This window comes from Trachypithecus francoisi, unplaced genomic scaffold (genome assembly GCF_009764315.1).
Source record: "Trachypithecus francoisi isolate TF-2019V2 unplaced genomic scaffold, Tfra_2.0 Lachesis_group1, whole genome shotgun sequence".
Taxonomy (NCBI): domain Eukaryota; kingdom Metazoa; phylum Chordata; class Mammalia; order Primates; family Cercopithecidae; genus Trachypithecus; species Trachypithecus francoisi.
In genome coordinates this window covers 157112633-157139790 of record NW_022681454.1, presented here as the reverse complement: position 1 = coordinate 157139790, position 27158 = coordinate 157112633, and the positions used below count along the sequence as shown (strand labels likewise).

At 37.5% G+C, this 27158-nt stretch overlaps 1 protein-coding gene across 1 annotated transcript; it reads right to left on the bottom strand.

Moving 5' to 3' along the window:
* Positions 1-26363, bottom strand: TMA16 (translation machinery associated 16 homolog). Its single transcript, XM_033215597.1, has 7 exons — positions 26003-26363; positions 13405-13517; positions 7695-7732; positions 6399-6483; positions 5090-5238; positions 3311-3353; positions 1-1112 (listed from the first exon to the last, which is right to left on the bottom strand). Exons 1-7 carry the CDS (start codon positions 26003-26005, stop codon positions 932-934), a joined length of 612 nt encoding a protein of 203 aa, XP_033071488.1. The 5' UTR covers positions 26006-26363; the 3' UTR covers positions 1-931.
* Between the last annotated feature and the right edge of the window lie 795 nt (positions 26364-27158).

The following is a 27158-nucleotide window of genomic DNA, read 5'->3' as shown; positions in this document are numbered from 1 at the left end:
CAGCATTAATGTTTTTATTCTTTTCTTGAAAATACTCAAATACACCTGCATTGTGCTCTTTTAAAAACATACTAAGGATACTTGCATTTAACAAGTTTTTTGAGGAAGAAAACTTACAACATTCATGTTTTTCATGACACTGAAAATACTGAATTATATGTCAACTTATCTCTTAGAAGAAAAAGTAGCATAATTAAAATCTCTGGTTCTCTAATCTTTAATTCTCTCTCCACAAATAAAACCTATCACTTTTCACAATAAAAAAGCAAAAAACAATATACAATTAAAAGGAGCTAAACTGAAACTCTTTATCCCCTTTGTCAAAAGATAAATTAATTGTGGGAGATCAACATAACAGTCATCACTGATTTTTTTTTTCTTTTACCATTTAACTCTGGTTCAAAAGATAAATAACAATCTATAATCCAGCAGTGTATACAAACTTCTTATCACATTTTCCCTTATTTTGTAAAAAAGGAAAATAGGTTTAATGTTTAAAAGAAGCATTAGTATGATATTATTACTGAAAGACAATTTTGCTATTATCACAACTCAAAAAGTACCCACAGGAATCTTTTAGGAAAGATCATCCACTTCACAAAACATAAAAGTAGGTGGTCATAAATACACAAGAACAACAAAACATTTTTTGTCCTTAGTTATATTGCTCCCTCCCGGCCCGAAATTCAGATGAAAAACATTAACTACTTCTGCAGATCACATCTATCTATTTTAGCAACTTAATGTAAATGAAAAGCAATCTTCATTTTAAAATAAATATCATAACACCACTTTTGAAACTGCAAATGAAACTCTCATTATATAAGAGAATGTCAGTATCAAAATCTTGTATCCTGACAATTAGGTACCATAATCAATGAATATAATTTGAAGCTCTCAAATTATTTATTTTCAATTCAAGTGAAGACAATTAGGCCACTGCAGTCATTTCCTCATCTGAATCACTTGATTCATCATTTAGTTCCAATTCCCCTAAATCTTGGTCTACAGTTATAATAGTTTTCCTCTTGCACTTCTTGGGAATTGCATCATTAGCGCCAATTTTTCTCATTTTAATGTTTGGTAATTTCTTCAGATCAAAGTCCCATTCCCTAGACAAAAAGTGAAAAAAAAAAAAAAGAATACAGAGTGTTGGTAAGAGTTAACGTGGAAAAACAGGAGATAATAAATTTTTGAAACTGAGGATCCTACATATTCAAAACTTCAAAAGCATTAAAGGAAAATATTATGCACAAATTACTAGAAAGCTGTTCTGTTCTTTCATCCTCTCTAACCTGAGTATCTCCTTCTCTCAGGCTACTAAGATCAAGAATTGCAATCAAAAGTAGGAACTGTATCATATCTGACAAATCTCCAAAATACAGTCAGAAGAGGTTTTCCTTTTCACACACAGAAGTACATCCCAGTTACGTTTCAGTAATCAACTGTTATTCTTATAATGGAAAATTTTCCGTTTTTCAACCTCAATATTTTATTAATTACTTTAGAAGTAATGTGAATATTGTTTTGGGAACTGAACTCTAACCAGAAGGCTATACTCATCTCTTTTCTTGTTTCTGGCTTTTGGAGGAGGTAGAAGATATGTTGTTTTACAAATAAAGAGCATATTTATATATTTAAGATTACACTCAAAATAAAATTAAGGTATAAAAAGAATCTTAAACTCCATATACTTAAATTGTAAATACATGCTATACATAAGCTCAAAAGTGAACTGCACCTTAAACATGATAGATGAATTCTATTAAAGCTAATTTAGTTTCAACGAATTCAAAAGTATAGACAATGACTGGATTTAAATTTACCTAATTTCTTTTTTTTTTTTTTTTTTTTTTTTTTTTTTTTTTGAGATGGAGTCTCGCTCTGTAGCCCAGGCTGGAGTGCAGTGGCCAGATCTCAGCTCACTGCAAGCTCCGCCTCCCGGGTTCCCGCCATTCTCCTGCCTCAGCCTCCGGAGTAGCTGGGACTACAGGCGCCCGCCACCACGCCCGGCTAGTTTTTTTTTTGTATTTTTTAGTAGAGACGGGGTTTCACTGTGTTAGCCAGGATGGTCTCGATCTCCTGACCTCGTGATCCGCCCGTCTCGGCCTCCCAAAGTGCTGGGATTACAGGCTTGAGCCACCGCGCCCGGCCAAATTTACCTAATTTCAATTAACTTTAAATATAAGACCCCTCAACATGGTCTAGTTAAGACCAAAATGATTAATAAAACGGAATCTATGTTTAAAAACTAAAAAACTCCTTGCTGATTCATTTGTTTCTTATAGATTCCAGATATTAGGACTTTGTTGAATGCAAACAATTTGAGAATATTTTCTCCCATTCTACAGGTTGTTTATTCCCTTAACAGTTTCTCCTGCTATGCAGAAATTAGGTCCCAGTTTGTCAATCTTTGTTTTTATTGCAATTGCTTGAGGACTTAGCGATAAGTTCTTTGTCCAGGCTGCTATCAAGAAGGGTATTTACTAGGTTTTCTTCTAGGATTTTTACAGATTATCCTAAGTGAACTAACACAGAAACACAAAACCAAATACTACATCTTCTCACTTATAAGTAGGAGCTAAATATTGGGTGCACAAGGTCATAAACAATAGACACTGGGGAATACAAACGAAGGGAGTGAAGGGGGTAAGAGGTAAAAACACCACGTACTGGGTGCTACGCTCACTGCCTGGGTAATGCATTCATTCTTACGCCAATCCTCAACCTTACACAATATACCTTTGTAACAAACTTGCACATATACCTCTGAATTTAAAATCAAAGATGAAAAAAGAAAAAAAAAAAAAAAACCTACAAAACTGAAATCCTACTCAGTAGTTTCCCAGTTTACAAAAGAGTAGAACTAGAAACCACTGGACAAAGCGGGTCTTGATGACTTAACCTGTTCCCTGGAGTCATTCCTATAAGCATCTTCTTTGCAAAAGAGGCTGCTACAGAACAGCCTTGGGATGTGACTCTGAGCCATCACATCTGTTGCTGCTATTTCTTTTCCTAAGAAAATAAGAACTGGGGAGGAATAGTGAGATCACATACTTTGAGGTACTATAACCTTGTATCTTAAACCATTTCGAAAAACAAAAAGCACACCAGGTCACTATCTGGTCGGTGCAGATCAACTGTTTGTAAGCCCCACTTCAGAAAATTCTTACTTGGTCTGATAAAAAAGAAAAGGTTAAAAGAAACCCCTGATTTTCTTTTAGTTCTACCGTCTAGACTCCCAGGAAGAAAGTTCAACTGTCAGGTACTTTACACACAGCTTCAAGGGAACAATACAAGACAGACTCACCTAAACGTTTTCAGATTACTTGCATTTAGGATGTCAGGAATCTCTGGAAAAGAAAGTAATTTATCTCCATGAGGCAATGTTTTCTAAATCACATAATTTTATGTACAACAAATAATAATTTTAGCAAGAATATCCAAAAGAAAACAAAATTTCAAAGTATTGCTACAATTAACATGAAAAATTTGCAAAAGGGTTTAGTTTAAGATGACTTAAGAAAAATCCTATTAAATGATAAATTCTAGCATAAAATCCATGAAATAAAACAAAGCTATTAACAAAATAAACCCTGTCCTTTTTTAACAATAAAAGGTACCTGGCAAAGTATAACTATCAATTCACTAAAATAATATGACAGGTTGTATACTTTTTCTTGGTGAAAAGTACCATGTTTTCAAACATATAATCTACCTTCACAAGGTAGAATTTATCTCAGGAATGCAAGAATTAATGTTTAAAAAAATCACATTTTTCCAAATGAGAAAAAAATACTTTTTTAAATTAAAAAAAGAAATTTTGCTTAAAGAAATTCAATAAAACTTAAACCAATTTTTAATAAAGCCAGGTATATGGTAGTTCCTTACCATATTTCAAAAGTTCATCATAAACTAATATGCATTTGGTGAAATAACACACTTAAATTGGTGAAATACAAGAGGCATGAACAACAAAAATTGGAAGGCTGCTGCAAACATCTGGCCAATTCAATACAATGTTAAATGAAATGTAGTATCAAGTAATAAAGAAGATAAAATAAGCGTGTTTGCTACAACTGTATATTGACTTTTACAATAGTTTCAGAAAATAACAGTATGAGAGGCTAGGTGTTAAAAGGTATAAATAAGCACAAAAAAAGTTTTTAAAGGAACCTTAATGAATCAGAAATAGTTACATTACATGAGGAGGGGAGAGGGGATGGTTATATCTAGACTTCTCAAAATCTTATCAAAAGAGAATTTGGTGACAATTTCCCTACAGGGAAACTGACACCTACAAACTCATCAGAGTCTGTTCACCAGATCCGTCCCCTGACTCTGGGAAAAGCACTGCAGCGTAGCAGATCTGAGTTTCAGTTCTAGCTGTATCACCAATAAATGGTTTACTTTGGATGTGCTCTGATAAATACTGCCAACTCATCTGGCTGCTACATGTTGAACAGACTTTAGCGGGGAAGAGTGGAGGCATGGAGAGCAACTGGGAGGCTATTACCCTGGTACAGGTGAGATGATCATGGCCTGAACCAAGGAAGTGGGAGGTGGTAGTAGTGGTCATCAAAGTCATCAGATTCTAAACACTTTGCTGAAGGGCGGGATGTGGACTATGAAAGTGTTTCTGATCTGAGCAGCTGGGCAGGTGGTGATGCCACTGACTGGAATAAGAAACCTGGAAGTTTTAGGAGAAAAGCTGGCCTTTGTTTCATGACATGTCAAGTCTGAGATGCCCAAAAGATATGCAAGTAGAGAGTTTGAGAAATCCATATGTGATACTGCAAATCTGGAGTTCTGGAGACAAGTTAGGGTTGATAAGATAAATGTGAAAGTAATCAGTATTTCTATCACAGTAAAAAGACATGATGTTACTGTCACAAACTTGGTAGTTTTGTTGGGAATGTAGAGGAAAAAAAAAAAGAATCCAAAATTTTTCTAAACCCTCACAAAGAAAAAGACATCAAAGAAAGAAAATCAAACGAAATAAACAAGATCTAAAAGAAACCTTTGAAATCAATCACAAATTGATACTGCTATGTCATATAAAAGCAAACTAAAAAATCAGTGAGCACACCAAGGCCATATCCTTCATACTGCTGTCGCTCCCGCTCCATCGTCTGCTTGATGACAGTCTCCCGGGAACAGTGCCGCCTCCCCTGCCTGTCCCTGATACTGTTATGTAACTCAATCTGCTCCAGCTCACTGCTGAATCGATTCAAGTACCTGAAAAAGAAGAAAATGATTTGTGTTACATACAAAGTCTATGTACTGGGCTTATATTACTTAATGGAAAACTAAGTATCCAGCCTTCGTGTGGCCTTTAAATGTTTATGTTTCTCTAAGTTCCTCAGGTCCTCAAACCTCTTTTACCCATTCCCTGGATAACACGACCATTTCTTGAACTTCAGTGACCAAATTGCAGCCTTCTATCAAACTGCAGACCCTCACATTCAACCACCATCTTCATCTGGATGTCCCCTAGTGGCTTCACCGTTAGCACATCAAAACTGAACTTGTCATGACCCTGTCCCCACCTACCCCCCACTAAACCCCCTCTATCTCCTGGGTTCCCTATCCCAGGAAATAGTTGTCCAGACAAGAAATCTGATGACTTCCTTGACTGCTCTCTATCCCTTTTATTACACATCCTAAGTCTTCACTAAACACTGACACTTCTACCTTCTGAGTATCTTTGGAATCTTTTACTTCTCTTTACCATGCTATGAGCCAAGCCAAGGCCACCATCATTTCTTGCTTAGATTGTTACATCAACCTTTCAATGGTTTCCTGGCTAGAGTCATGAACCTCTCAGTCTGTTTTCTTCATTCTCAATGTGTGCTTTCTAATGTTAAGTAGGATCATTTCAGCTGCTTGCTGTAAAAGCCTCCTATGGTTCCTAATGTCCTTGGGTAAGGTCCCAACTTTTAGACTGACATCTGAGGTCTTTCATGAGGTAGTTATCACTTATTGTACCTGTCACACTTCCCTCCTTGAACTTATTTTAGTCATATTAAATGTCTGGCAGATCACTAAATATGTTATCTTCATTCTCACTTCTGGGCATTTTACTCTTCTTTCTGGCTAGGGGTTCTTCAAACTACCTTGCCTTGATCTGCTAACCCCCACCTTTCAGTTGCCAGTTTAGATGACACTTCTTCAGGAAGCCCATCCTGATCCCAAGAAAGTGGCCTAACTACCACTCTGAGACTCAAATAGTTTACGAACCTCCTATAGTGACCAAGACAGGAAATGAATCCAAAGTCTTCCTGATAACAAAGCCCATTTGCTCTTCTGGAAATCCGTAACAGAGCTCTGTGTCTTAAAGAACCCGGCTGGAGAACTGCCTTTTCTGACGCTTTGCTCATAATATGCCCAGTGTTTACCTTTCAATTAGTTGACAAGCATCTTTCTTTGAATATCTGTTCTTTTGGGGATCAAGATGGTTTTGAAACCATTGCAGTTTTTCACCTATAAACAACAAGTACCAAGACAGTTTACCCCACAAGTCATCATTTAAGCAAGTAAATATTCCATTATCATTCTCAATACTAACGTGTTTAAAACAGAACCAAAATTTATGTCAATGTTAAACATAAAGCCTTGTTTGGGCTCAAAGCTAATTAAACCAGTCTGTCACAAATTAAACTGTCAGATTTTAATTTAGAGAAGAGAGAGGAGTGGGATGGATGCTCTTCTGTATAGATTTCTTATCCAATATGGATGCAAAAAGGGAAAGTAATTATTTAGTCGAACCTGAACTTCTAAGTATTTAAAAGCAAAGGATAGCTTGTCACAAATAATGAGAACTCCATTAATGATGAGAATGATATTTCCTGAGTATTTAATAAGCTGTAGGCACTATGTACATAGCTTTATAATCCCATGAGAATTAGTACTATTATTACCCCCATTTGTGGATGAGAGATGTTAAATGACCTGTCCAGGACCCCAAAGCTAGCACCTACATTAAGCACACAAGAGCTACCAAGGTATTGTGTAGAGTAATTGATATATATTACCAAAGAGCCAACAAAATTCATCCTTATGAGTAAACCTGACCATCAGGGTCACTTTCAGTGAGGTTTCTCAAGATTACAGATAAAAAAAAATCACTTGGCCCAGTATACTGAGATCCCATTTAAAAATACTATTCTGTTACCTGATGAAGCATTGATGGGGGTTCAAATACCTTTCATTTTAATACAAAAAGCCTAACAGTCAGTATTTAAATCTCAGACTTGTGAGTAAAAAATTATTAGCAATAAATCTGACCAAAAAAACAGTGACATGACACTGAGATACAAACTGAAGATGTGTATGTCTACATCATTAAATAAACAGGAATTGTTGTTTCTACCTAGGCCATAATCCTTCATAATTCTAATGGTTAGGGAGGTAGAGTTAAACTTCAGATAGATGGACAGATGGATATGAATGTATGTGCAGACAGATAGGTAGGTAGATAAATACCAACTAATAGTTTCTGGAAAACTGAGCTAGAAATCATTAACACTGTTTACTCCAAAAGTTTAATGATTGATTTGCTTTGTTTAGATCAAGTCTGATCAAATTCACTCTGATAAAAATACTATTTCACTAAAAGAATAAAAAGAAAAATAAGCATAGGGCAGAAATGCCCTATACTCTAGCCAGAGTTTCAAATAAGTAAACCCACTTACCAATAAGGTTGAGATGCAAGGCCTTTTCATTCTTCAATCTTTGAAGGAAAGGTATATAAATATGTGTTAGAAAATTTCCAAAGCAAGTTTTAAAACTCTGACGATAACAACAAAAAGAAAAACTGCCTAAAGAACTCTAATTAAAAGATCATTCTTTACAAATTTGAAAATAATTTTGTTAACAGAAACATTAAATACCATGCTTCTCTTTTGAATCACTAGAATAAAATTTTATCAGAAACGTTTTTTAAGCACCTCAATGTCTAAAGGAAGCCTATAGAACAAGCTGGTTTTGAAAACACAACTGAAAGCTTTTCTGAATTATGAACGTTCAGATGGGTTCTGTAATATGCAGAATACTTGAGCACAAGAGTAATGTGAACCTTCTGGAAGACTGAGTGCTGCCACTAAGACCAAAATGCACTACTATCATCTTTTAAATTTCAATAAGAACAAAACAGAATGGTTACTTTTAATGTATTTGAAAAGGAGGAATTATAACAAACAAAAATTTCATTTATTCTCAGAAAGTGTACAGGTAATATACACCTCCTATTACTGATATTCTAAACACTTATTCATTCAGGAGACCTCTGGATACCAAGTATTTGCCAGACTTTAGTTTCTGATAGCCCCAAGGGATACAGCCATGAACAAAAAAATCCACTGTCCCTGTCCTAAAAAACCTTAAAATCTAAGGGCAATAAAAACACGGAGAAGCATACAGAGCTATAAAAGCATACTTAAAAAGCATCTACCATATGTTTTAGGATTTGGGAAGGTTTTCCAGAGAAGTAAACTTTAAGCTGAGACCTGAACATGCAGATAAGTTATTCAGGATTATATTAAAAAAAAAAAAAAAAAAAAAAAGGATAGGGACTACGGGAATGGTAAAAGAAAAATATTAGCCATAGGAGAAGGCTTCGTGTAAAGCAGGAAGTATACATGGCTTTTATCCACAAAGAAGTAAGCACACCAGATTTATCCTCCCATTTTACTCAACTAGAAAACTGGAGAAATAAAATGAAATCTTTTGTTCTTCTTTGTATTATTTTTAGAGACGGGGCCTCACTGTGTAGCTAGGGCAGGAGTGCAGTAGCACTATCATTGTTCACTGCAGCCTCAAACTCCTGGGCTCAAGCAATCATCCTGCCTTGGCCTTCCAAGTAGTTAGGACTATTGTTATACACCACCATGCCTGGCTAATTTCTTTTTTTTTTTTAACTTTTATTTTTGTAGAGACAGAGTCTCACTATGTCACCCAGGCTCGTCTCAAACTCCTGGCCTCAAGCAATCCTCCCACCTTGGCCTCCCAAAGCACTGGGATTACAAGGATAAGCCACCATACCAGGCCAAAACCTTCTCTATACAAAATTTTTAAGTTAAAGAATAGGAGAAAATATTCATAACACAAATAACAAAGGACTTGTATCTAGAATATATAAACAGTCCTTACTACTTAACAGATAACCCAGTACCAAAAAGGCAAAAGATTTGGACAGATTCTCCATCAAGAAAACACAGATGACCAAAAAGAACCTAAAAAGATGCTCACCATCATTAGTCATCAAGAAATGAAAATTAAAACCACACTGAAATACCACTGCACACCTACTAGATTGCTTAAAATTAAAGAGAGAACAACAACAACAACAAAAAAAACCCTGACAATATAGCATGTCAGAGAGGATAGATAGCAAATAGAACTCATACTCCAGTGGTTAAAATGTAAAATGGTACTATCACTTTGAGAAAAGTAATTTCGTATATACTTAAAAATACACCATATGATCCAGCAATTCTTATAAACCCAATTTCTTATATACTTAAGCAAACATCTTAAGTATGTTAACCAAACGTCTTATAAACTGAATTTCTTATAAACTCAAACATCTACCCAACAACTATAGTTCTAGGAAGTAAAAGAAAAATGAAAACATATGTCCACACAAACACCTGTACATGAATGTTCTACAGGAATGAACTTTATTCCTAATAGCAGAGGTTGACAAATATTTTCTTCAACGGTCAAGTAGTCACATTTTAGCCTTTAGGGGCCGTGTACCTGTCACAATTACTCAGCTCTGCCACCACAGCATGAACGCAGCTATAGAAAACACAAAAGGAACCAGCATTGATTTTTCCAACAAAACTTTTCATAATAACAGGTGGCTAATGCCTTAGCTTGCAGACCCCTGATAATAGCCGAAACCTAAAATATATCCAAACGAACATTAGACAGTGAATGGATAAACAAGTTGCATATCCAGTGAATGGATATAAATAAATTGCCTGAGGATGGAATAATATTCCCAATAAAAGGAAAGAACTAATACATAAAATGACATGGATAAGTATCACAAACACTATGCTATGTGAAAGACGCCAGCACAAAAGACCACATACGGCGTGATTGCATTTATACTAAGCATTAGAAAGATGAATCTCACCTATCAAAATAAAGAGCAAATTAGTGGCTGCCTGAGGCTAGGGGTAGAGGGTGAGGACTGACTGGGAAGATGCACAAGGGAATTTTCTAGGAAGATGAAATTGTACTACATACTGATCAGGGTGGCTATGCCAATGTATACAATTGTCAAAATCCAAACACCACACTTAAAATGTATTTGCTTTATTATATATTAATTATACCTCAAAGTCGATTCTAAAAAACAAAGAACACTTCATAAAAAGTTGGAGAATGCTTCTGAGAGGAATTTGTTGCTTTTAAATAAGGCTGGAAGGAAGAATCTAGTTAGAAGTCAAGTTGCAATAATTCTAAATGGACTCAGTGGGAACCTGAACTTACAGTGGTATCAGTTGCAATGAAGAAAAGTAGAGATTTGAGAATTATTTAAAATGGTACTTGCATGTAAATATGAAAAAATTCTGAAGACAACGTGTAAACATGATTTTTCAAGAGACTCAATAAGATTAATTCTCAAAGGTAGTTTTTTCTGAGATTCTTATCCATCATGCTTAGTTTCCTTTGTTAATCTTCCATTAGGAGTCATTTTCATTTGCTATCTAGAATTATTTGCCAAAATGTTGCTATACAGAAAAATCGTAAAACAAAAATCACATTATATCAAAGAGCCACTTGCTGCTTGTAAATTGTCCGTTGTTCAGAATGTGCTAGTCTTCAAACCATCCTAGTTCCTGTCATACAGTCCTAAATCAGAGCTTTTCAAATGTTGAAGATAAAGCATATGCTTGAACTTTTACTCTAGCATTGTTATCCACTCCTACAGTATCTTTTCTGAGGTCTTCCAACAGCCACGTGAGGAAGCTTGGAAGCAGAACTTCTCCCTAGCAAGCTCTGAGATGAATGCAGTCCCAGACAACAGCTTAGCTACAGGCTTGTGAAAGACGCTGAGTCAGAAACACTCAGTTAAGTGGCAATGGGATTCCTACCTGATCCAGAAACTGTGTTTGTTTTAAGCTGCTAAATTGTAGCAGAATTTCTTATCCAGCCCAGTTACTAAAACAACATCTGGTAACTGCTATTCATTTCTAAGAAGCCACAGGTAACCAACTTCAAGTTGTCTTGTTGGTACCTTCTTCAATCATCTTGCTTAAAGTTATCCCAACCATCTGGGTATCCTGTTACCAATCATCTTTTGAAATGGGACAGGGAATCAACAGCATTTCAACATGCCTTTTGTGACCACATTCCCATTTAAAGTTAAGTATGACTCGTGGTTACTGAGGCTGCTACTCAAAAAACTGACATCTATGGTGGCCTAAGCCTATGATTTCATAACATAAATAATGTTAAGTACTATTAAAACTGTGTATTTGGTTCTAGAGGCACTCACTATTAAGAGAATGACTTTTTGAAAATAAATTTTAAAAAGGGAAAAAAATCCAATCAGTTTAGAACATTGTCCAAGCAGAAAAATTAACTGATGTTTTTCTACTTTGCATTACTAAAAGTCTTCGCCAATAAACAGAATTTTCTTAGGACAATATATGTATCAGATTAGCAAGTTGTTCTGTTTTATTCTTCCATAATTTTTCTATAACGCTAATTCTGTAAATCAATACACAACATGCTGAATATACTTGACAACATACAAACATTCTAGGCTCACGGTCACAATGACAGTGAATCAAGTACTTAATCATATTCTAAAGCAGTTACTTGCTAAAATATTGCACATTATATCACCGGTACTATATGTAAGGTAAGCAGTTCATAGACACAGAATTAAACAATCTTTAATAAAATGGTAAGCAAATTACTTCCCCCACCTCCATTTTATTTTGATCCTTTCACTTTACATTAAGGACAAAAGTATGGGTTTATTTTACCGGTCTTCCAACCTTCACCAGATCTTTTCACCAAACATATACAAAAGTCATGTCTCAGACTCAGACCATTTACAGCAGGTAAGAGAGAAAAAAAATCTTTTTTTTAAAAAAACAGTATTTAAGGGAAAATAAATAATAGTATAGGTCAGTGATTCTCACAGTGTGGTCCCTAAACCAGCAGCAACAGCACCAGCATTACCTGGAGACTTGTTGGAAATGGAAACCCTTAAGCCAGAAACTCAAACCTTCAGAATAGAAAGTTCTAGGGGTTGGAACAAACAGTTTTAATAAGCTCTACAGATGTATTTCATGTACTTAAGTTTGCAAAATACTGATATATATGATTGCAGAAACTGCAAAATCACAGTACTAATAAATCATGTTAAAAAGATACAGTAAAAATCATAAAAGTGATGCACAAATAGCTGAAGTTTGAAAACTACTGTGCTAAAGCAAAACTGCTATCATCATAGTAAACCTTTGTTAAAAAAAAAAAAAAAAAACTACCCCCCAGAAAATAAAGAAAATTTGACTCTGCTATCACAACACTTAATTCCTTCTAGTCAAATCACTGTGAAACAGCTAACCTTTACTATATAAGGCTTATCTTAAGCAAAGAATCAACATTTAAAAATATACTGGTTTCCATTATCTAGTATGCAAATGTATCTAACATTCATGACAATGGCCAGGCTATTCTAAAATAGTCAAAATGATGATTTTTATTTGAACTTCACTCCATTTTACAGAAACAGCCTTCTTTCTCTTCCTTCTCAGTCTCACTTGTGGAATGCTCCTTCTTTTCCTAACCTCTAAACGGTAGAGCGCCACTGGACTCAGTAATTGGCTCTCTTCTCTTTCCTGTCAACAGTTACTCCTTAGGTGAACTGATCTTATCCAATCTCACGGCTTGAAATCCCACATGGATGCTGATCGCTACCACATTTGTGTCAGTACCCCTAACCTATTCTCTGAATACTAGACTAAATATATCTAACTATCCATTCCATACCTCCTCTTATATGTCTCATGGACACTCTAACCTATATGCCTTATATATAGACCTCATATTTTTCAACTCTGTTCAAATATAACTTCTTCAGAAAAGGCTTCCATGACTATCCCATGTAAAACAGAACTTCTCCCTCACTCTCCATCTCATAACTTTTTAAATTTTTCATGGCACTCATCACCTACTGCTACGTAAATTACTTATCTGTTTTAGGTAAGCTCTAAAAGAGTAGAGTCCTTGTTCAGTTTTACTCTCTGCATACAGAACACATTCAATAAATATTTATGAAAGGGAGACAATATTGCGAAAGGACACATGTTTGAAAGAAAAATGTATAAAGGGCTTTTTACCAACGAGTAATACAAATGATGAAAAGATACTTACTTTTCCTTTTTTTTTTGTTTGTGGGCCTCTCTCGTAATTTGAGCTGCTTTTCTACTATATGGATGGATGACTTTTTTTTCCCGTCCTGCACTTTTTCCCTTTGGTGCTTTAGGCTAAAATGTATGAAAACACATGACACATATAGTCAGATATGTAAGTGCCTCCAGTCACAAAAATCTTTACAAATAAATTTCAAAAACAGTAATATGACAGAAATACAGTAAGCCAAAAACATTACAAGAAAAATCAGGAGATAAGCCAGACTTATTAAGTAATTCTAATAATCTGTTGCCATGGTAATGATAGAAATGATACATTCAGAGGTGCTCTCCAATGACAGAAGAAAGGCACAGAAGGAGTCAATAAACTCCGCTCTTCAACAACATGTTCCATCTTCAAAGAAGATACAGGTAATACAGATAGTGAGGAGACTCACAGCCAGAAATGTTACAGTTAAGAAAATTAAGGGGGTAGAAGGGACTTGGATTACTAGTAGAGATTTGATTGTAGATGTTTCACGTGGAACAAAGTGGGCAATGAATCATGTAAAATCAAAGTTGGGCTCATTGCCTGTACAAATTAGGAATAGAGAAAATAATAGAAGTCATCTCAGAATTAGTATATCCAAAAGGGAAAACGTATCATTTTCCCGCTGAAGCTCTATGCCAGTTAATCAGGTCACAATTCATTAGGTCCTCCAAACTAGACATCTCAGGTTTTTTTTTATTCCTACATAATCCTGTATCTTACCCCACCTAGAATGATTTGGGAATCAGATTTGGCTCTCTGTAATAAAATACCCCAAATGATGGCATAGCCCAGATCAAGTTTGGTTCTCTATTGTTAAAAGTAGGAGCTGAAGGTTCTGTTCCACAAAGCCCTTAGGGATTCAGTATCCTTCCATTTTTTTGTCTACTAGCCTCAGGCTATACCTCCTATCTAGTTCAAGACAGCCTAATACCAGGTCTACACTCAAGCCAGTATGAAGTAGGAAAAGAAAAATCTGAAGGTACATCCCCCTTTTTTAAGGGCGTGACCTGGGAAGTCGCAGATCCTTTTGCTCACATCCCACTGACCAAAATGTATTCACAGTGTTACATAAGGGAGAGTAGTAATATAATCCTTATTCTGTGAGAAAAAGATCCATTCATATAGAAAAACAGAAAGAATATATTAGGGGACAGCTGGCAGTCTCCAACCTACTCCAGAAAAAGGCCAAGTGGCTCTACAATCTTCTTCAAAACTATTGTCAATTGCTTAATTCAGTCCTCGGAATCTTTCATAATCAGGATGGTCTTTAGATTCTCCCCACTAGTCCTTTTTTCAGCAAAGCTACAGAGTCTGTCTTCATAAAACACTAACACAGTAAAGTCCCTCTCCCCTGCTTAAAGCGCTCCACTAGCTCACAGTTAGGTCCCAAGTCTTCAGCACAGAAACAATCTAGCCCCAACCTGCTTCTCCACCACCATTTCCCATGCTCCTCTATAAAATATTCTTCACCCCATTCTTACTGAACTTCTCACCATTCCGGAACATACCAAGCTGTTTCATAACTTCTTGAGACTGAGTTTGTTATTACATCTGCCTGCAAAATACTTTACTTGCCCTTTGATAAGATGCAGCTCAAAATTACTTCCTTTGTAAAACTTTCTAGGCAGAACTATTTAAAATAAGCACAAATTCCTCATTCACAAATGTATTCATTCTTTCAACACTCATTGAGTGCTCTGCTCACTTTCTGATAAAAGAAGATATATCCACATCTGAATCTTAGGGTTATCACTGGAAGTTGGTTACAGTTATAGGAAAATAAGTAGAACCATCATGTAACAGAGTATATGCACTCTTACGTATCTCTCTGCTCACATGGCAGGTGCAGAGGAGAAAGGGAGGTGTAATGAGAAATTTTTGAGATTAAAGAACCTAGCAAACATGAATCAAGTAAAACCTTTCAGGACATCTGGCAGGCTGCCTCTAAGATGGACCCAATAAACCCCACCTCCTGATCCTCACGCCGTTACGGAATCCCCTCCCTTTGAATGTAGGCTGGACCTACTGACTCACTTTTAATGAAGAGAATTTAGCAAAAGCAATGAAATGTCAATTCTGAGATTAGGTTATCAAATAACTCTGGCTTCCATCTTTCTCTCTCTCATGGAAACCAGCTGTCACGTAGTGACCTGCCATATGGAAGGGCCACATGACAAATAACTGAGGGAGGCCTCCAGACAACAGCTAGTGAAGAAGTGAGGCCTGCAGTTCAACAGTCCACAAGGAGCTGAATCCTACCAAGAACCATCTTACCAATCCTACCAAGAGCAAGCTTAGAAGTAGATCCTAGGCCAAGCATGGTGGCTCATGCCTGTAAACCCAGCACTTTGGGAGGCCGAGGCAGGTGGGATCACCTGTTAAAGACCAGTTAAAGACCAGCCTGGCCAACATAGCAAAACCCCATCTCTACTAAAAATATAAAACTTAGCTGAGCGTGGTGACATGCGCCTGTAATCCCATCTATTCGAGAGGCTGAGGTGGGAGGATAGCTTGAACTCAGGAGGTGGAGACTGCAGTGAGTGTAGATGGCACCCCTGCACTCTAGTCTGGGCAACAGGGTCAGACCCTGCCTCAAAACAAAACAAAAACAACAAAAAGAAGTAGACTCTCCCCACCTGTGCCTTGAAACCACACTCCCAAGTGATACTTTCACTGCAACCTTGTGAGAAACCTTGAGGGAGAGGAGCCCAGTAAGCCATGCCTGATTCCTGACTCAAAGAAAGAGTGAGATCATAAATACTGGTTTAAGCCATCAAATTTTAGGGTAACTTTTTACAAAGGAATAAATAACTAATGCACGACCAAAAATCGAAAGCAAAGATGCATCCTGTAAAAGAGATCTGATCCCACACATCACTTTTTTAAAAAGCTTAAAAATATGAAAAAAATTCGTGAAAATCCCGAGGAAGAAAATATAAACTCTCTGAAGCTGCTAAAACTGAAAATACATAGCCATGAAGTTCCAACATTATGTTCAAAACTGCAAAAAATTTCCTTTAAAAACTCAAAAACTTCCTTTAGGGAAAAAAAGTTTGATATCCCTTGAATAGAAAAATGTCCTCATAACTTTAGATGATCTTGGCTAAAGAACCTTCAAGACTTAGTACAAAGAAGGTATAGGGTCAGGCGCAGTGGCTCACGCCTGTAATCCCAGCACTTTGGGAGGCCGAGGCGGGTGGATCACAAGGTCAGGAGATCGAGACCATCCTGGCTGACATGGTGAAACCCTGTCTCTACTAAAAATATAAAAAATTAGCCGGGCCTGATGGTGGGCGCCTGTAGTCCCAGCTATTCGGGAGGCTGAGGCAGAATGGCAGGAACCCGGGAGGCGGAGCTTGCAGTGAGCCGAGATCACGCCACCGCACTCCAGCCTGGGCCACAAAGCCAGACTCCATCTCAAAAAAAAAAAAAGAAAGAAAGAAAGTACAAAGAAATGAACTTATTTTTTGACTCAACTGTAACTTATGATTCCTTATAATAATGTATTCAGGAAAAGGTTGCCTCAAGGCAGGATATGAATATATAATGAGACAGAAATATATACAATAAAATGTACTATATTTCAAAACACTTCCATATTTTTCAATACATTAAAATTTGGAAAAAAATTTTCAACAGGGAAAAATTAAAGTAAAACTCTATCATAAAATAATTAACAGACTGTTTTGAATACCTACGCCTATGAAAAGGCTCTGGCACCACAGAAATAGTCCAGTTGGAAAACCTGCATTAAAAGTATCTCTTCCCTATAATCTTTAGTGACTGCTTCAAAAAATTTAGTCTGAAAGTCTGTTCTTTGGATTCATAACTAGAAGTAACAAAAAAACACATAAATAGTTTATTCAAAACAATATAGCAAAGTCATTTTAGGGGCAATATGCTTTAAATATTCTTGTTAAAATAATAAGTAGCAAAAAGGAACTTTGCCTAAAAGACCATCAAGTTGAGCCACAGTCTAGGCTCAACCAGAGACAGAAATGCCATTTAGACTACTCAATGAAACGAGAGACATAAAAGAGCGATCATTTCACAAAACACACTTGAGGGACACAAAGTGTACATAGATACATTCTTTTTTTAAAGTGTAAGACCAAACCCATGCCTACAACTGAGAAAGCTTATAGTGCAATACCGTAAACACCATATACCCTTAAACATAAAAATACAAGCATGCCTCACTTAACGGGGATACTTTCTGGGAAATGAATCAGTAGGTGATTTCCTTTTTATGCAAATAGAAAGTGTACTTACACAAACCTAGATGCTGTAGCCTACTACACACATAGGCTCTATGGCACAGCTTATTGCTCCCAGGCTATAAACCTGTCCAGAATGTTACTGTACTGAAGACTGTAGGCGAGTATAACACAAAGGTTAGTATTTGTGTATCTAAACATGTCTAAACATAGAAAAGGTAAAGTGAAAATATGGTATCATAATCTTATGGGACCACCATCATATATGTGGCCCACTGATGACCAAAATGTCATTAGGCCGTGAATGACTGTAAATTACAGTAAATGATGTACCAATTTTACACCAGTGACATGATGGAAATGGGATGGACTAAGCAAATCTACACATTTTGTTTGCAGTGAATCTTCACTGCAAAGATAGTAGTGAAATGCACTAGTGAGCATTTTCCTTTAACAAATAGATATGATGCAATGACAGGTGTCAATGACAAATAATTAGCGCTTCCAAGAAGACTTTAATGGTTCCATATATGAGTCTTTCTAAACCCCACCCAATCTTCAAAGACCACTTAAAGGTCAAGTTCAACTGCTCCTTGAAGGGATCCAAGAATAATTTCATATCTCAGTAGCCCTTCCCTCTTGGTAGCATTTACCATTCAGCACCTAATAATGTACTGCACTGCCCAGCATTAACTGTACATTTGTGTATTATTTCCTTAATAGCAGCTCATTTGAGACTGCAAATATGTCCTGAGGTTGCAAATCACAGTTTGAGAGTAAAAGAAAGCGGGATGCTGCCCTCAGTGAGCATTTACTGGGCATCCACTTTGTACTGTACAATGGGCTACTATGAATTAAAATATTAAGTATGTTCTTTAAAATAGTGTGAGGTATAAAATATAAAAGTCATTTATAAAATTGCTCATGACAGTGCTTTCCTTAACATTAAAAGAATATCTTACTAATTCTCTAATGCAGACTTCAATCTTATCTTCATTTTAGATTCTAACATCTAGCTCAACTTATGTTATTCCAAACTTACCTACTAACATCTAGTCAGAATAAACTTCTTCTCCCACATTCTCTACTGCCACTCTTGACACCTCAATCTCACAATAGTATTTGTTATATATATATTTTTTAAATTACTGAGCACACACTAAATATACCATGTACTAGGAAAAGTACTGAGGCTTCCAAATCAAAAAACTGACATGAACTTGCCTTCATGGGGTTTACAATGTAATTTTCTCAGGTATAGTTAACTTAGTAAGTGCTGGCTAGAAAATGGATCAAAAGCATAGGGTCCTGACTCACTCTGGGAAGTCAGGAAAGGCCTCCCTGATAAAGTAACTTGAGATCTAAAAATCAAGAAATTTACTAAACGTTTCTCAATTTCCCGGCTACAAAATAAATCTACCGCCTAATTAACATGGAAGTTAATGTTTAAATCAGAAAATCAAATCAAAATATCCTCCTTGTTCCCAGAACAAAAGAGAGAATATGAAATAATACTGTTCAGTACAGATTTTGATCCAACATCAACAAATACTTGCATCACTGTATATCTCTGGATACAGATAATCAAACACTCTTCGCAACAAAACAATGAACATCTAAAATCAACAAACTGAAAAATGATTGCCTTGCATACTGGTATTTTTTAATGGCAAAATGGTGAGAACTAGCAAACCTAAATAACAAATGAAAAAAAGAAGCATTAAAATAAGCTGTAGAAAGAGACACATAAACAGACTGCTTTTAATTATCTTTAACTTCACTAAGAATGGCCCAACCAAAGTTTGAAAGAAGAGTTTAAAGAGACAATGTCACACATTATAATTGTTTTACTCCTGTAAAAGCAGACAATAAATGTAGTAAGAAAGAAGTAGTGTGGTTTAAACTCGTCTCACATGCAACCCCATTTAGGTCTACCCGGAATAATAACATAGGAAATTAACATGTCACTAAGAGAGATTTCTATCAAAGACCAGAATATCATATTTGGGATCATAATGAAACAAAGATATAACTATCAAGGAAGGACTAGTTCTTTCCAGAGATAAGTGTAAGTGTAGTCTCCCAAGGATATTCAGATGGGAGGCAATAAAGAAATAAAGGTGACTGGCCTGATCAATTTTAGTGATACAATTCCACAATAAAAATAAAAATGTTTACCTCATTTAAAATTTCCTTCTGACTGAAGAAAACTTTGAAACAAAAGCACTTTGAAAAACTTTTGCTAGGTCACACACAAAATAGATCCGTTTTTCCAACTTAAATGCAACAGTACTTGCCTTCTATCTTTTCTATAACAAGGTACAGGCATACAGCCACTCGAATTCTAGCACATATTCATGTTTATCCTTCTCATTTCTGGGTCTTTTGTAAGAAGTGAAAAACAAGATTGTAGCTCAAATCAGTTTGACAGGTTTACTGTATTTCTACCTAAATTAATTGCTCCTGGGAGAAACAGACTTTCTTGTTGGCCTGGTCCTGAAAAGGAGCAGGCGAATAGACTACCTACACACTTAGATGAACAAAAACTCTGTGCCAGTCCCTGTCAGAGGCACTCTTTTTCACTGACAAAGTTATACAGCAAGGAAGAAGGCACTGTCTTGTCTAAGTCAATTCACCAACCACCATGACCACCCCAACAGACATACAGCTTTCAAAAACCCTTATCAAGTAATAAATAATGGGGCCGGGCACGGTGGCTCAAGCCTGTAATCCCAGTACTTTGGGAAGCTGAGGCAGGCAGATTGCTTGAGGTCAAGAGTTCAAGACCAGCCTGGCCAACATGGTGAAATCCCATCTCTACTAAAAATACAAAAATTAGCCAGGCGTGGTGCACACCTGTAATCCCAGTTATTCGGGAGGCCGAGGCTGGAGAATCGCTTGAACCTTGGAGGCAGAGGTTGCAGTGAGTTGAGATAGCACCACCATACTCCAGTCTGGGCAACAGAGCAAGACTCCCACTCAAAAAAAAAAAAAAACCCAGAAAGAATGAATGGATAAATAAACTATATACGTTTCTTAAGTATTTAAATTAGGATGTTTCATTCATAAGCCTTCATAAGTCAGTTCTGCGATCTCCAAATGTACTTTTGGATTAGATTTAGTAGTGATTTAGAAAATAGTGACTTCTTAGTAAGCCTAGGTTCCAAGTGCTGAACATAAAGCAGATGTCACACACACAAAAAAAGAAAATTTCTTAAAGTGTGTATTATGTAACAAAGTAAGACAAAAATTAACATTTGGTAATAATTTATCCTTTAGGTCACAAAAGCTTAGCTGAGCTCTTTATTTATTTGTAACATTTGCTGTGTGTTCAAGTTTTAGATTAGCATTAACTATTTCAAGCACTCAAAAAATGTAAATAAATTCAGTTGGCCCTCCAGGTTTCACATCTGGGTATTCAACCAACTGAGGACAGAAAATGTTCAGAAAAATAAATTAAAAAATAACAATATAACAATAAAAATAATACAAATTTAAAAAACAATATAATCACTATACAGCATTTACATTGTAATAGGTATGGTTAAGTGTGACTTAAAGTATACTACATGCAAAAAGTACACCATTTTTATACAAGGGACCTGAGAATCAATGGATTTGGGTATTCGAGTGTGTCCTGAACTAATATCCCTCAATATCAAGGTACAACTGTAAAAAGCATAGGAATCTTTAAAAATTTTGGTATATCACTCTGCACTCAAAATTAAGTTCCTCATAGATTACATTTAAGCATAAAAAATGAAACCACACAGATCTCAGAAAAAAAGATTCTCATATTTTTTTGTAGAGGAGTCTCAGAGAAAGGTCTTTGTAAACATTACATAAAATTCAGAAGATTTAAAATAACAAATCTACATAAAAACGTAAAAGCCTGAACTGCAAAACATAAACCAAGCTAAAAACAAACTACAAAAAAACTTGCAACACAAACAAAGGAGCTAATTCTCTTAAGAAGTTATTTTAAGATTAATATGAAAAAGATCAGCAAAAGAATACATACAAATCACAAGACGAGTAAAAACAAGTGTTATTTAAAAGCTGGAAAAACTTTAAAAACGAAAACTTCAATGAAATAGAATTACTAGTGTGTAATACTAACAGAGACAAAAAATAATTCACATTGCATGAGTGGAGGTGTGAGTGTATTTGTAATCTCATAGTTCAAGAGGGTGCAAGCCAGCAGTCTTCTGGAAGGCAATTTGATAGTACCCATCAGGGCTAAACACAGTGGCTCATACCCATTATCTCAACACTTTTGAGAGGCAAAGGTGGGTGGTTCATTTGAAGCCAGAAGTTTGAGACCAGCCTGGACAACATAGTGAGACCTCGTCTCTACAAAAAAATCTAAAAAATTAGCCAAGTGAGGCAGTGTACCTCTGTAATCTTGGCTACTGGGGAGACTGAGGTGTGAGCCCAAGAGTTTGAGGCTGCAGTCAGCTAGCTATGAGTATGCCACTACATGACAGGCTAGGTGACAGAGCGAGACTCCATCTCTAAAAACAGTTTTTTAATAAAATAAAATAAAGAGAGTACCCATCAAGATAAAAATAGGATTTCTTGGTCAATTTTGACCAAGAAATTCTATTTCTATTAATTTATTCTATAGACATACTTACACATGTACCAAAGGGAGGACAAATAATCAATGCAGCAGTACTGCAATGCCTGTGGCAGCAAAATAGTGTACACAATTTAAAGGTCCATCACAGATCGGGTTAAATAAGTTACAGGAGCAAACAATGGAATGTTCACTATTTAAGAAGCAAGAAGTAGATCTATATGTACTTACATAGATCCGTAAGATCAGGTAAGACAAAAAAGCAAGGGACTAAGGTGTCTAGTATACCATTTATGTAAAAAGAGAGGTTAGGGAACATACATATATGCTGGTACATACACATAAAATATCTGAATCAATAGCTAAGAAACTGTTAATAGTGGCTGTTTCTCAACAGAACCAGGGCATTAGGCAAGAGAGTTGGAGAAAGTCTTTTTGTGGCAGACAAAATAATGCTCTGCCCTCCCCTGACCGAAAGATATCCATGCCCTGATTCCCCCAGAACCTGGGAATATATTACTGTATATGACAAAAAGGACTTGCAGATCTGATTAAGATCTTGAGATGGGGAAAATCATCCAGGTGGGCCCAATATAATCCTAAAGGTCCATGTAAGAGGAAGGCAGGAGGATCACTGTCAGAGAAAATGTAACCTTTAAATTTTCTAGAGGAAAATTTAAAGATGCTATGCTGCTGGATTTGAAGAGGGAAGGAGCCAAAGAATGTAGATGACCTCAAGAAATGGAAAAAGTTCATTAGAGCCCCTTAAAGAAAGACAGCCCTGAAAAACACCTTAATTTTATCTCAGTTAAGACTCATCTTTGGACATCTGACCTCCAGAGGTTTCAGGAAATGAATGTGTTGCTTTAAGCCACTAAATACGTATCACTTTACTATAGCAGTTAATACGAAACTAATAAAATTTTTATGAGCAACCATTTTTTAGTGTTTTAAACCATGTACAAGCAATACTGTCTCAAAAAGTTTGGTATACGAGGTAGATTTCCATTAATGTTTTTCTTTAGTTTTACTAACTTTCAGGAGCAAGTTCTCACTAACAGATAATCTCTATGAGATTTATTAAGCTGATTTATTGTTGTAGCTCACATTTATAGATGTAGGCTCCAAAACACACAATCTCTATCATTAAGGTAGTCAGTAACAGTTAATGCCCCAAAGCAATGTGCATGGATAAATGCTGGGAGGATGATGGCACACTTTTCAACGGTATATAGTCTAGCTAGGGAGGGAAAGCAGCATACACAAGCTGTATGACAGGTTTATATAAAAAGGAGTATACCCATCGGTGCCTAGTAGTATAGTATGAGCCATACTTAAAAATACTAAAATCCTGGCTGGGTGCAGTGGCCCACACTTGTAATCCCAGCACTTTGGGAGGCCAAGGCGGGCAGATCATTTGAGGTCAGGAGATCGAGGCCAGCCTGGCCAATGTGGTGAAACCCTGTCTCTACTAAACATACAAAAATTAGCTGGGTGTGGTGGCTGGCGCCTGTAACCCTAGCTACTCGGGAGGCTGAGGCAGGAGAATCACTTGAATCCAGGAGGCGGAAGTTGCAATGAGGCAGAAGTTGCAATGAGCAGAGATTGCGCCACTGCAATCCAGCCTGGGCAACAAGAGTGAAACTCCATCTCAAAAATAATAATAATAAACACTAAAAACCTTTTTAATGCAGCATAAAGAAGTGTTGAGTGGGATGGATTAATTTGAAAAGATTCTTTAATAAACTAAATTTTGATATAAAAAAGATACAAACTTGCTGAGCTCCAGCAAAGATTTACAATAAGAGAACATTAATGAGCAAAGTAACAAGGGTGGAAAACTATAAGCTGTACTGTTACTATATATTTACATAACTAAAGTTAACAACAATTAACATTTACTAAGTGCCAGGCACTAGACTGAGCACTTTACATTTAATTTCCACAACAATTCTATGAGGTAGGTACTACTGTTATTCCAATTAGACACATGGGAGGTTAAGTAATTTTGCCAAGATGGCAACTCAGGGAAAACCAGGTGCCCATCTCTGTCCTTTGGGACCACATTCTGAGCTGTACTGAAAGAGGATGCAGCAGAACCACTAATGAGGTTGTATCAAAAAATGACAGAACCAGAAATGAGCCAATGAAAACAGGTTTATATGCCATTCTTTTGACTTCTATGCCAAAGCAACATACTTCTACTATACAGCCTAATAAAAAGGTGAAGCTCTGATAGTCAAGGATAACTACAAATACCAATTAACCTCCCCAGTCCCTCAAACACAGTGAGATGTCATTGCTTTCACATTCCACTCTGAAAAGGGAAAAAAACCTAACGCTATAAAGAGTTGGAAATCCCACAAGCAAAGTGACAAGCAAACACTGAATTTACACAAATTTGTACAATCTAAATAAAGTACAAAATATGCCTCAGTGGTGGATCAAAATAAATAAATAAAGCACAAAAAACTCGAGAAACAAACAACGAAAGACCCAGACTGTAAGACAAAAATGACCGGCATACAATGAAAAGAGAAAAAGTGAAAAGAAACAAAGAGGTCACATTGTGGGCACAGTATTATAACCTGTGACCAGATTATAAACGTTTTAGGCCGGGCGCGGTGGCTCAAGCCTGTAATCCCAGCACTTTGGGAGGCCGAGACGGGTGGATCACGAGGTCAGGAGATCGAGACCATCCTGGCTAACACGGTGAAACCCCGTCTCTACTAAAAATACAAAAACTAGCCGGGCGAGGTGGCGGTGCCTGTAGTCCCAGCTACTCGGGAGGCTGAGGTAGGAGAATGGCGTAAACCCGGGAGGCGGAGCTTGCAGTGAGCTGAGATCCGGCCACTGCACTCAAGCCTGGGCGACAGAGCGAGACTCTGCCTCAAAAAAAAAAATAAAAATAAAAAATAAACGTTTTAAATTTTGCTTTTATTACAAATTAATTTAAAAATATTTATAAAGCATGTTTCTACGCAAGAATTATTCTCAAGAACACAACGATTAAGTAAAAAATAGGCAAGAAACAACATACTGTTTCAGAATACAAATATAAAGAAAAGCAGTGAAATTATAAACACAAAACTTAATGTTTGCTTCTTAAGGTTCTGAAAGTTATAGGTTCAAAGAAAGTAACAGAGGGCTTTCAAAGGCTATGTTTTATTTCTTAAAAATACATAATGGGTAAACGAGACTTCCTGAAACTACTAATCTTTACACTTGAAATGTGTCTTAGAAACACTATTTTGTATCTACTCAATTTTTAATAAAAACAACAAAACTGCTTCAGAGCCCTGGGGGGAATGCGGGCGTAAAGGCAGGATTCAGGGCAGGAATGGGTCACTAACCGGAGGTGAAAGGACGCCGAGGAAGAGGCGACTAAGCCCACACTGAGTCTGCCTAGGCCAGAGGGGTGTGGGGCCAGTGACCTCAGGAGTTTTGCCAAACTCCCCGATGCGTTTCAGTGGAAAGGTGCCGGGCTTCCCCCGAGGAGGCAATGACTAGCGAGAAGTTAAGCACGAGGCAAAGAGGAGCAAGGGGACATCTGGGCACTTCAGCACTCGGACGCGGAACTCTAAGGTCCAGGCGTTGGGCCTGGGACTCGTCTCACAGAGGCTTCGCCCCTACCCCGCAAACTCTCTCAAATAAACACTTTGAATCCTCCTCTCTCCTAGGTTCCCGAAACCGCACCCTCCCTCTGTGCCTGCTCAACAAGATCCTTCCGGGGAACCAACCGAGCGGTTCGGGGGAGCAGGAGGGGGCCCACCATGGTGACGTCCTCGTGGCCACGGAGCTGCTCCGTACTCTAGACCCAGGTAATCTCACCGACCGCAGGGGAGCAGCTCACAAGAGGACCCGGGCCGAATCCCACGTGGGGCCTGAGAAGCCGGCGCAGATCCAACCGGAACAGGGGAGGCGAGTCCGTTTCTCTAAAGCGTCCCCGTCAACTGAAACCGCATCTTTTTCGCCCGTGTTGAGCTTTTAAGCCCTAGCCCAAAGGCCAGCGGCACCTGCGTGCTCGTCGGGAACGGCGGGAGGAAGCTTGAGGTGGGAGGTTGAACTCGGCCTGGCGCTGAGTGCGAGCCTGGGGATTGGAACCCGGGTGGCAGACACTCCAGGCTTCCGGCCCATCGCATTCCGGCCCCGAGAGCGGAGCTCGCCTATCTGTCCCAGAGCAGGACTTCAGAGCGCAGCTGCCTCTCTAGGCAAGAGGTTCCCTCTTGCGTTCTCCCGCATCTTAGGGGCTGGGACCCTCTCAAAAGGGCAGCTCGGTGTTGGCTCCCTCGTGCTCTTGTGCGGCACAGGCTCCTGCCTTCCGCTTTTCCAGGTACTAGATTACCTTGGGCAAGTCCTTTCCCCCATTGAGTCTTTCTTTGCCCTGCCCTGCCCCTCTTCTTGTTTTGTCTTTTCTTTTCTCTTTTCTTTTCTTCTTTCTTTCCTTCTTTGCTTCTTTCCTTACTTCCTTCCTTCTCTCTTCCTTTCTTTCTTTCTTCCTTCTTCCCGGGGTCAAGCGATTCTTCCGCCTCAGCCTCCTTAGTAGCTGGGATTACAGGCGTCCGCCACCACACCCGGCTAATTTTTTTAATTATTATTTTTTGTATTTTTAGTAGAGACGGGGTTTCGCCATGTTGGCCAGGCTGGTCTCGAACTCCGTACTACCTCAGTTGATACGCTGGCCTTGGCCTCCCAAAGTGCTGGGATTACAGGCCTGAGCCACCACGCCCTGCCAAGTCTTAGTTTCTTTATTCGGAAAGGCCACTTCCTCATATTCAAGGCCTCTGCCAACCCAGTTTTTGTTTTCTTTGAGAGTCTTTGTTTCACCCATACATGTTAGAATTCCGTAGACAATGCAATCATTCAAAAACTATTTATTGAATGCCTACTGTGTGCCTGGTATTGGGGATACTCCAACAGTATTCCTC

What these genes read in the sequence shown, in the direction of transcription:
- TMA16 (XM_033215597.1), bottom strand. An exon ending in AAACAAAAAAAAAAGGAAAA is followed by an intron (nt 7,733 to 13,404) that starts GTAAGTATCTTT and finishes TTTCCTTCAAAG; the next exon opens with ATTGAAGAATGAAAAGGCCT. An exon ending in GTATGAAGGATATGGCCTTG is followed by an intron (nt 3,354 to 5,089) that starts GTGTGCTCACTG and finishes TTTCTTTTCCAG; the next exon opens with AGATTCCTGACATCCTAAAT.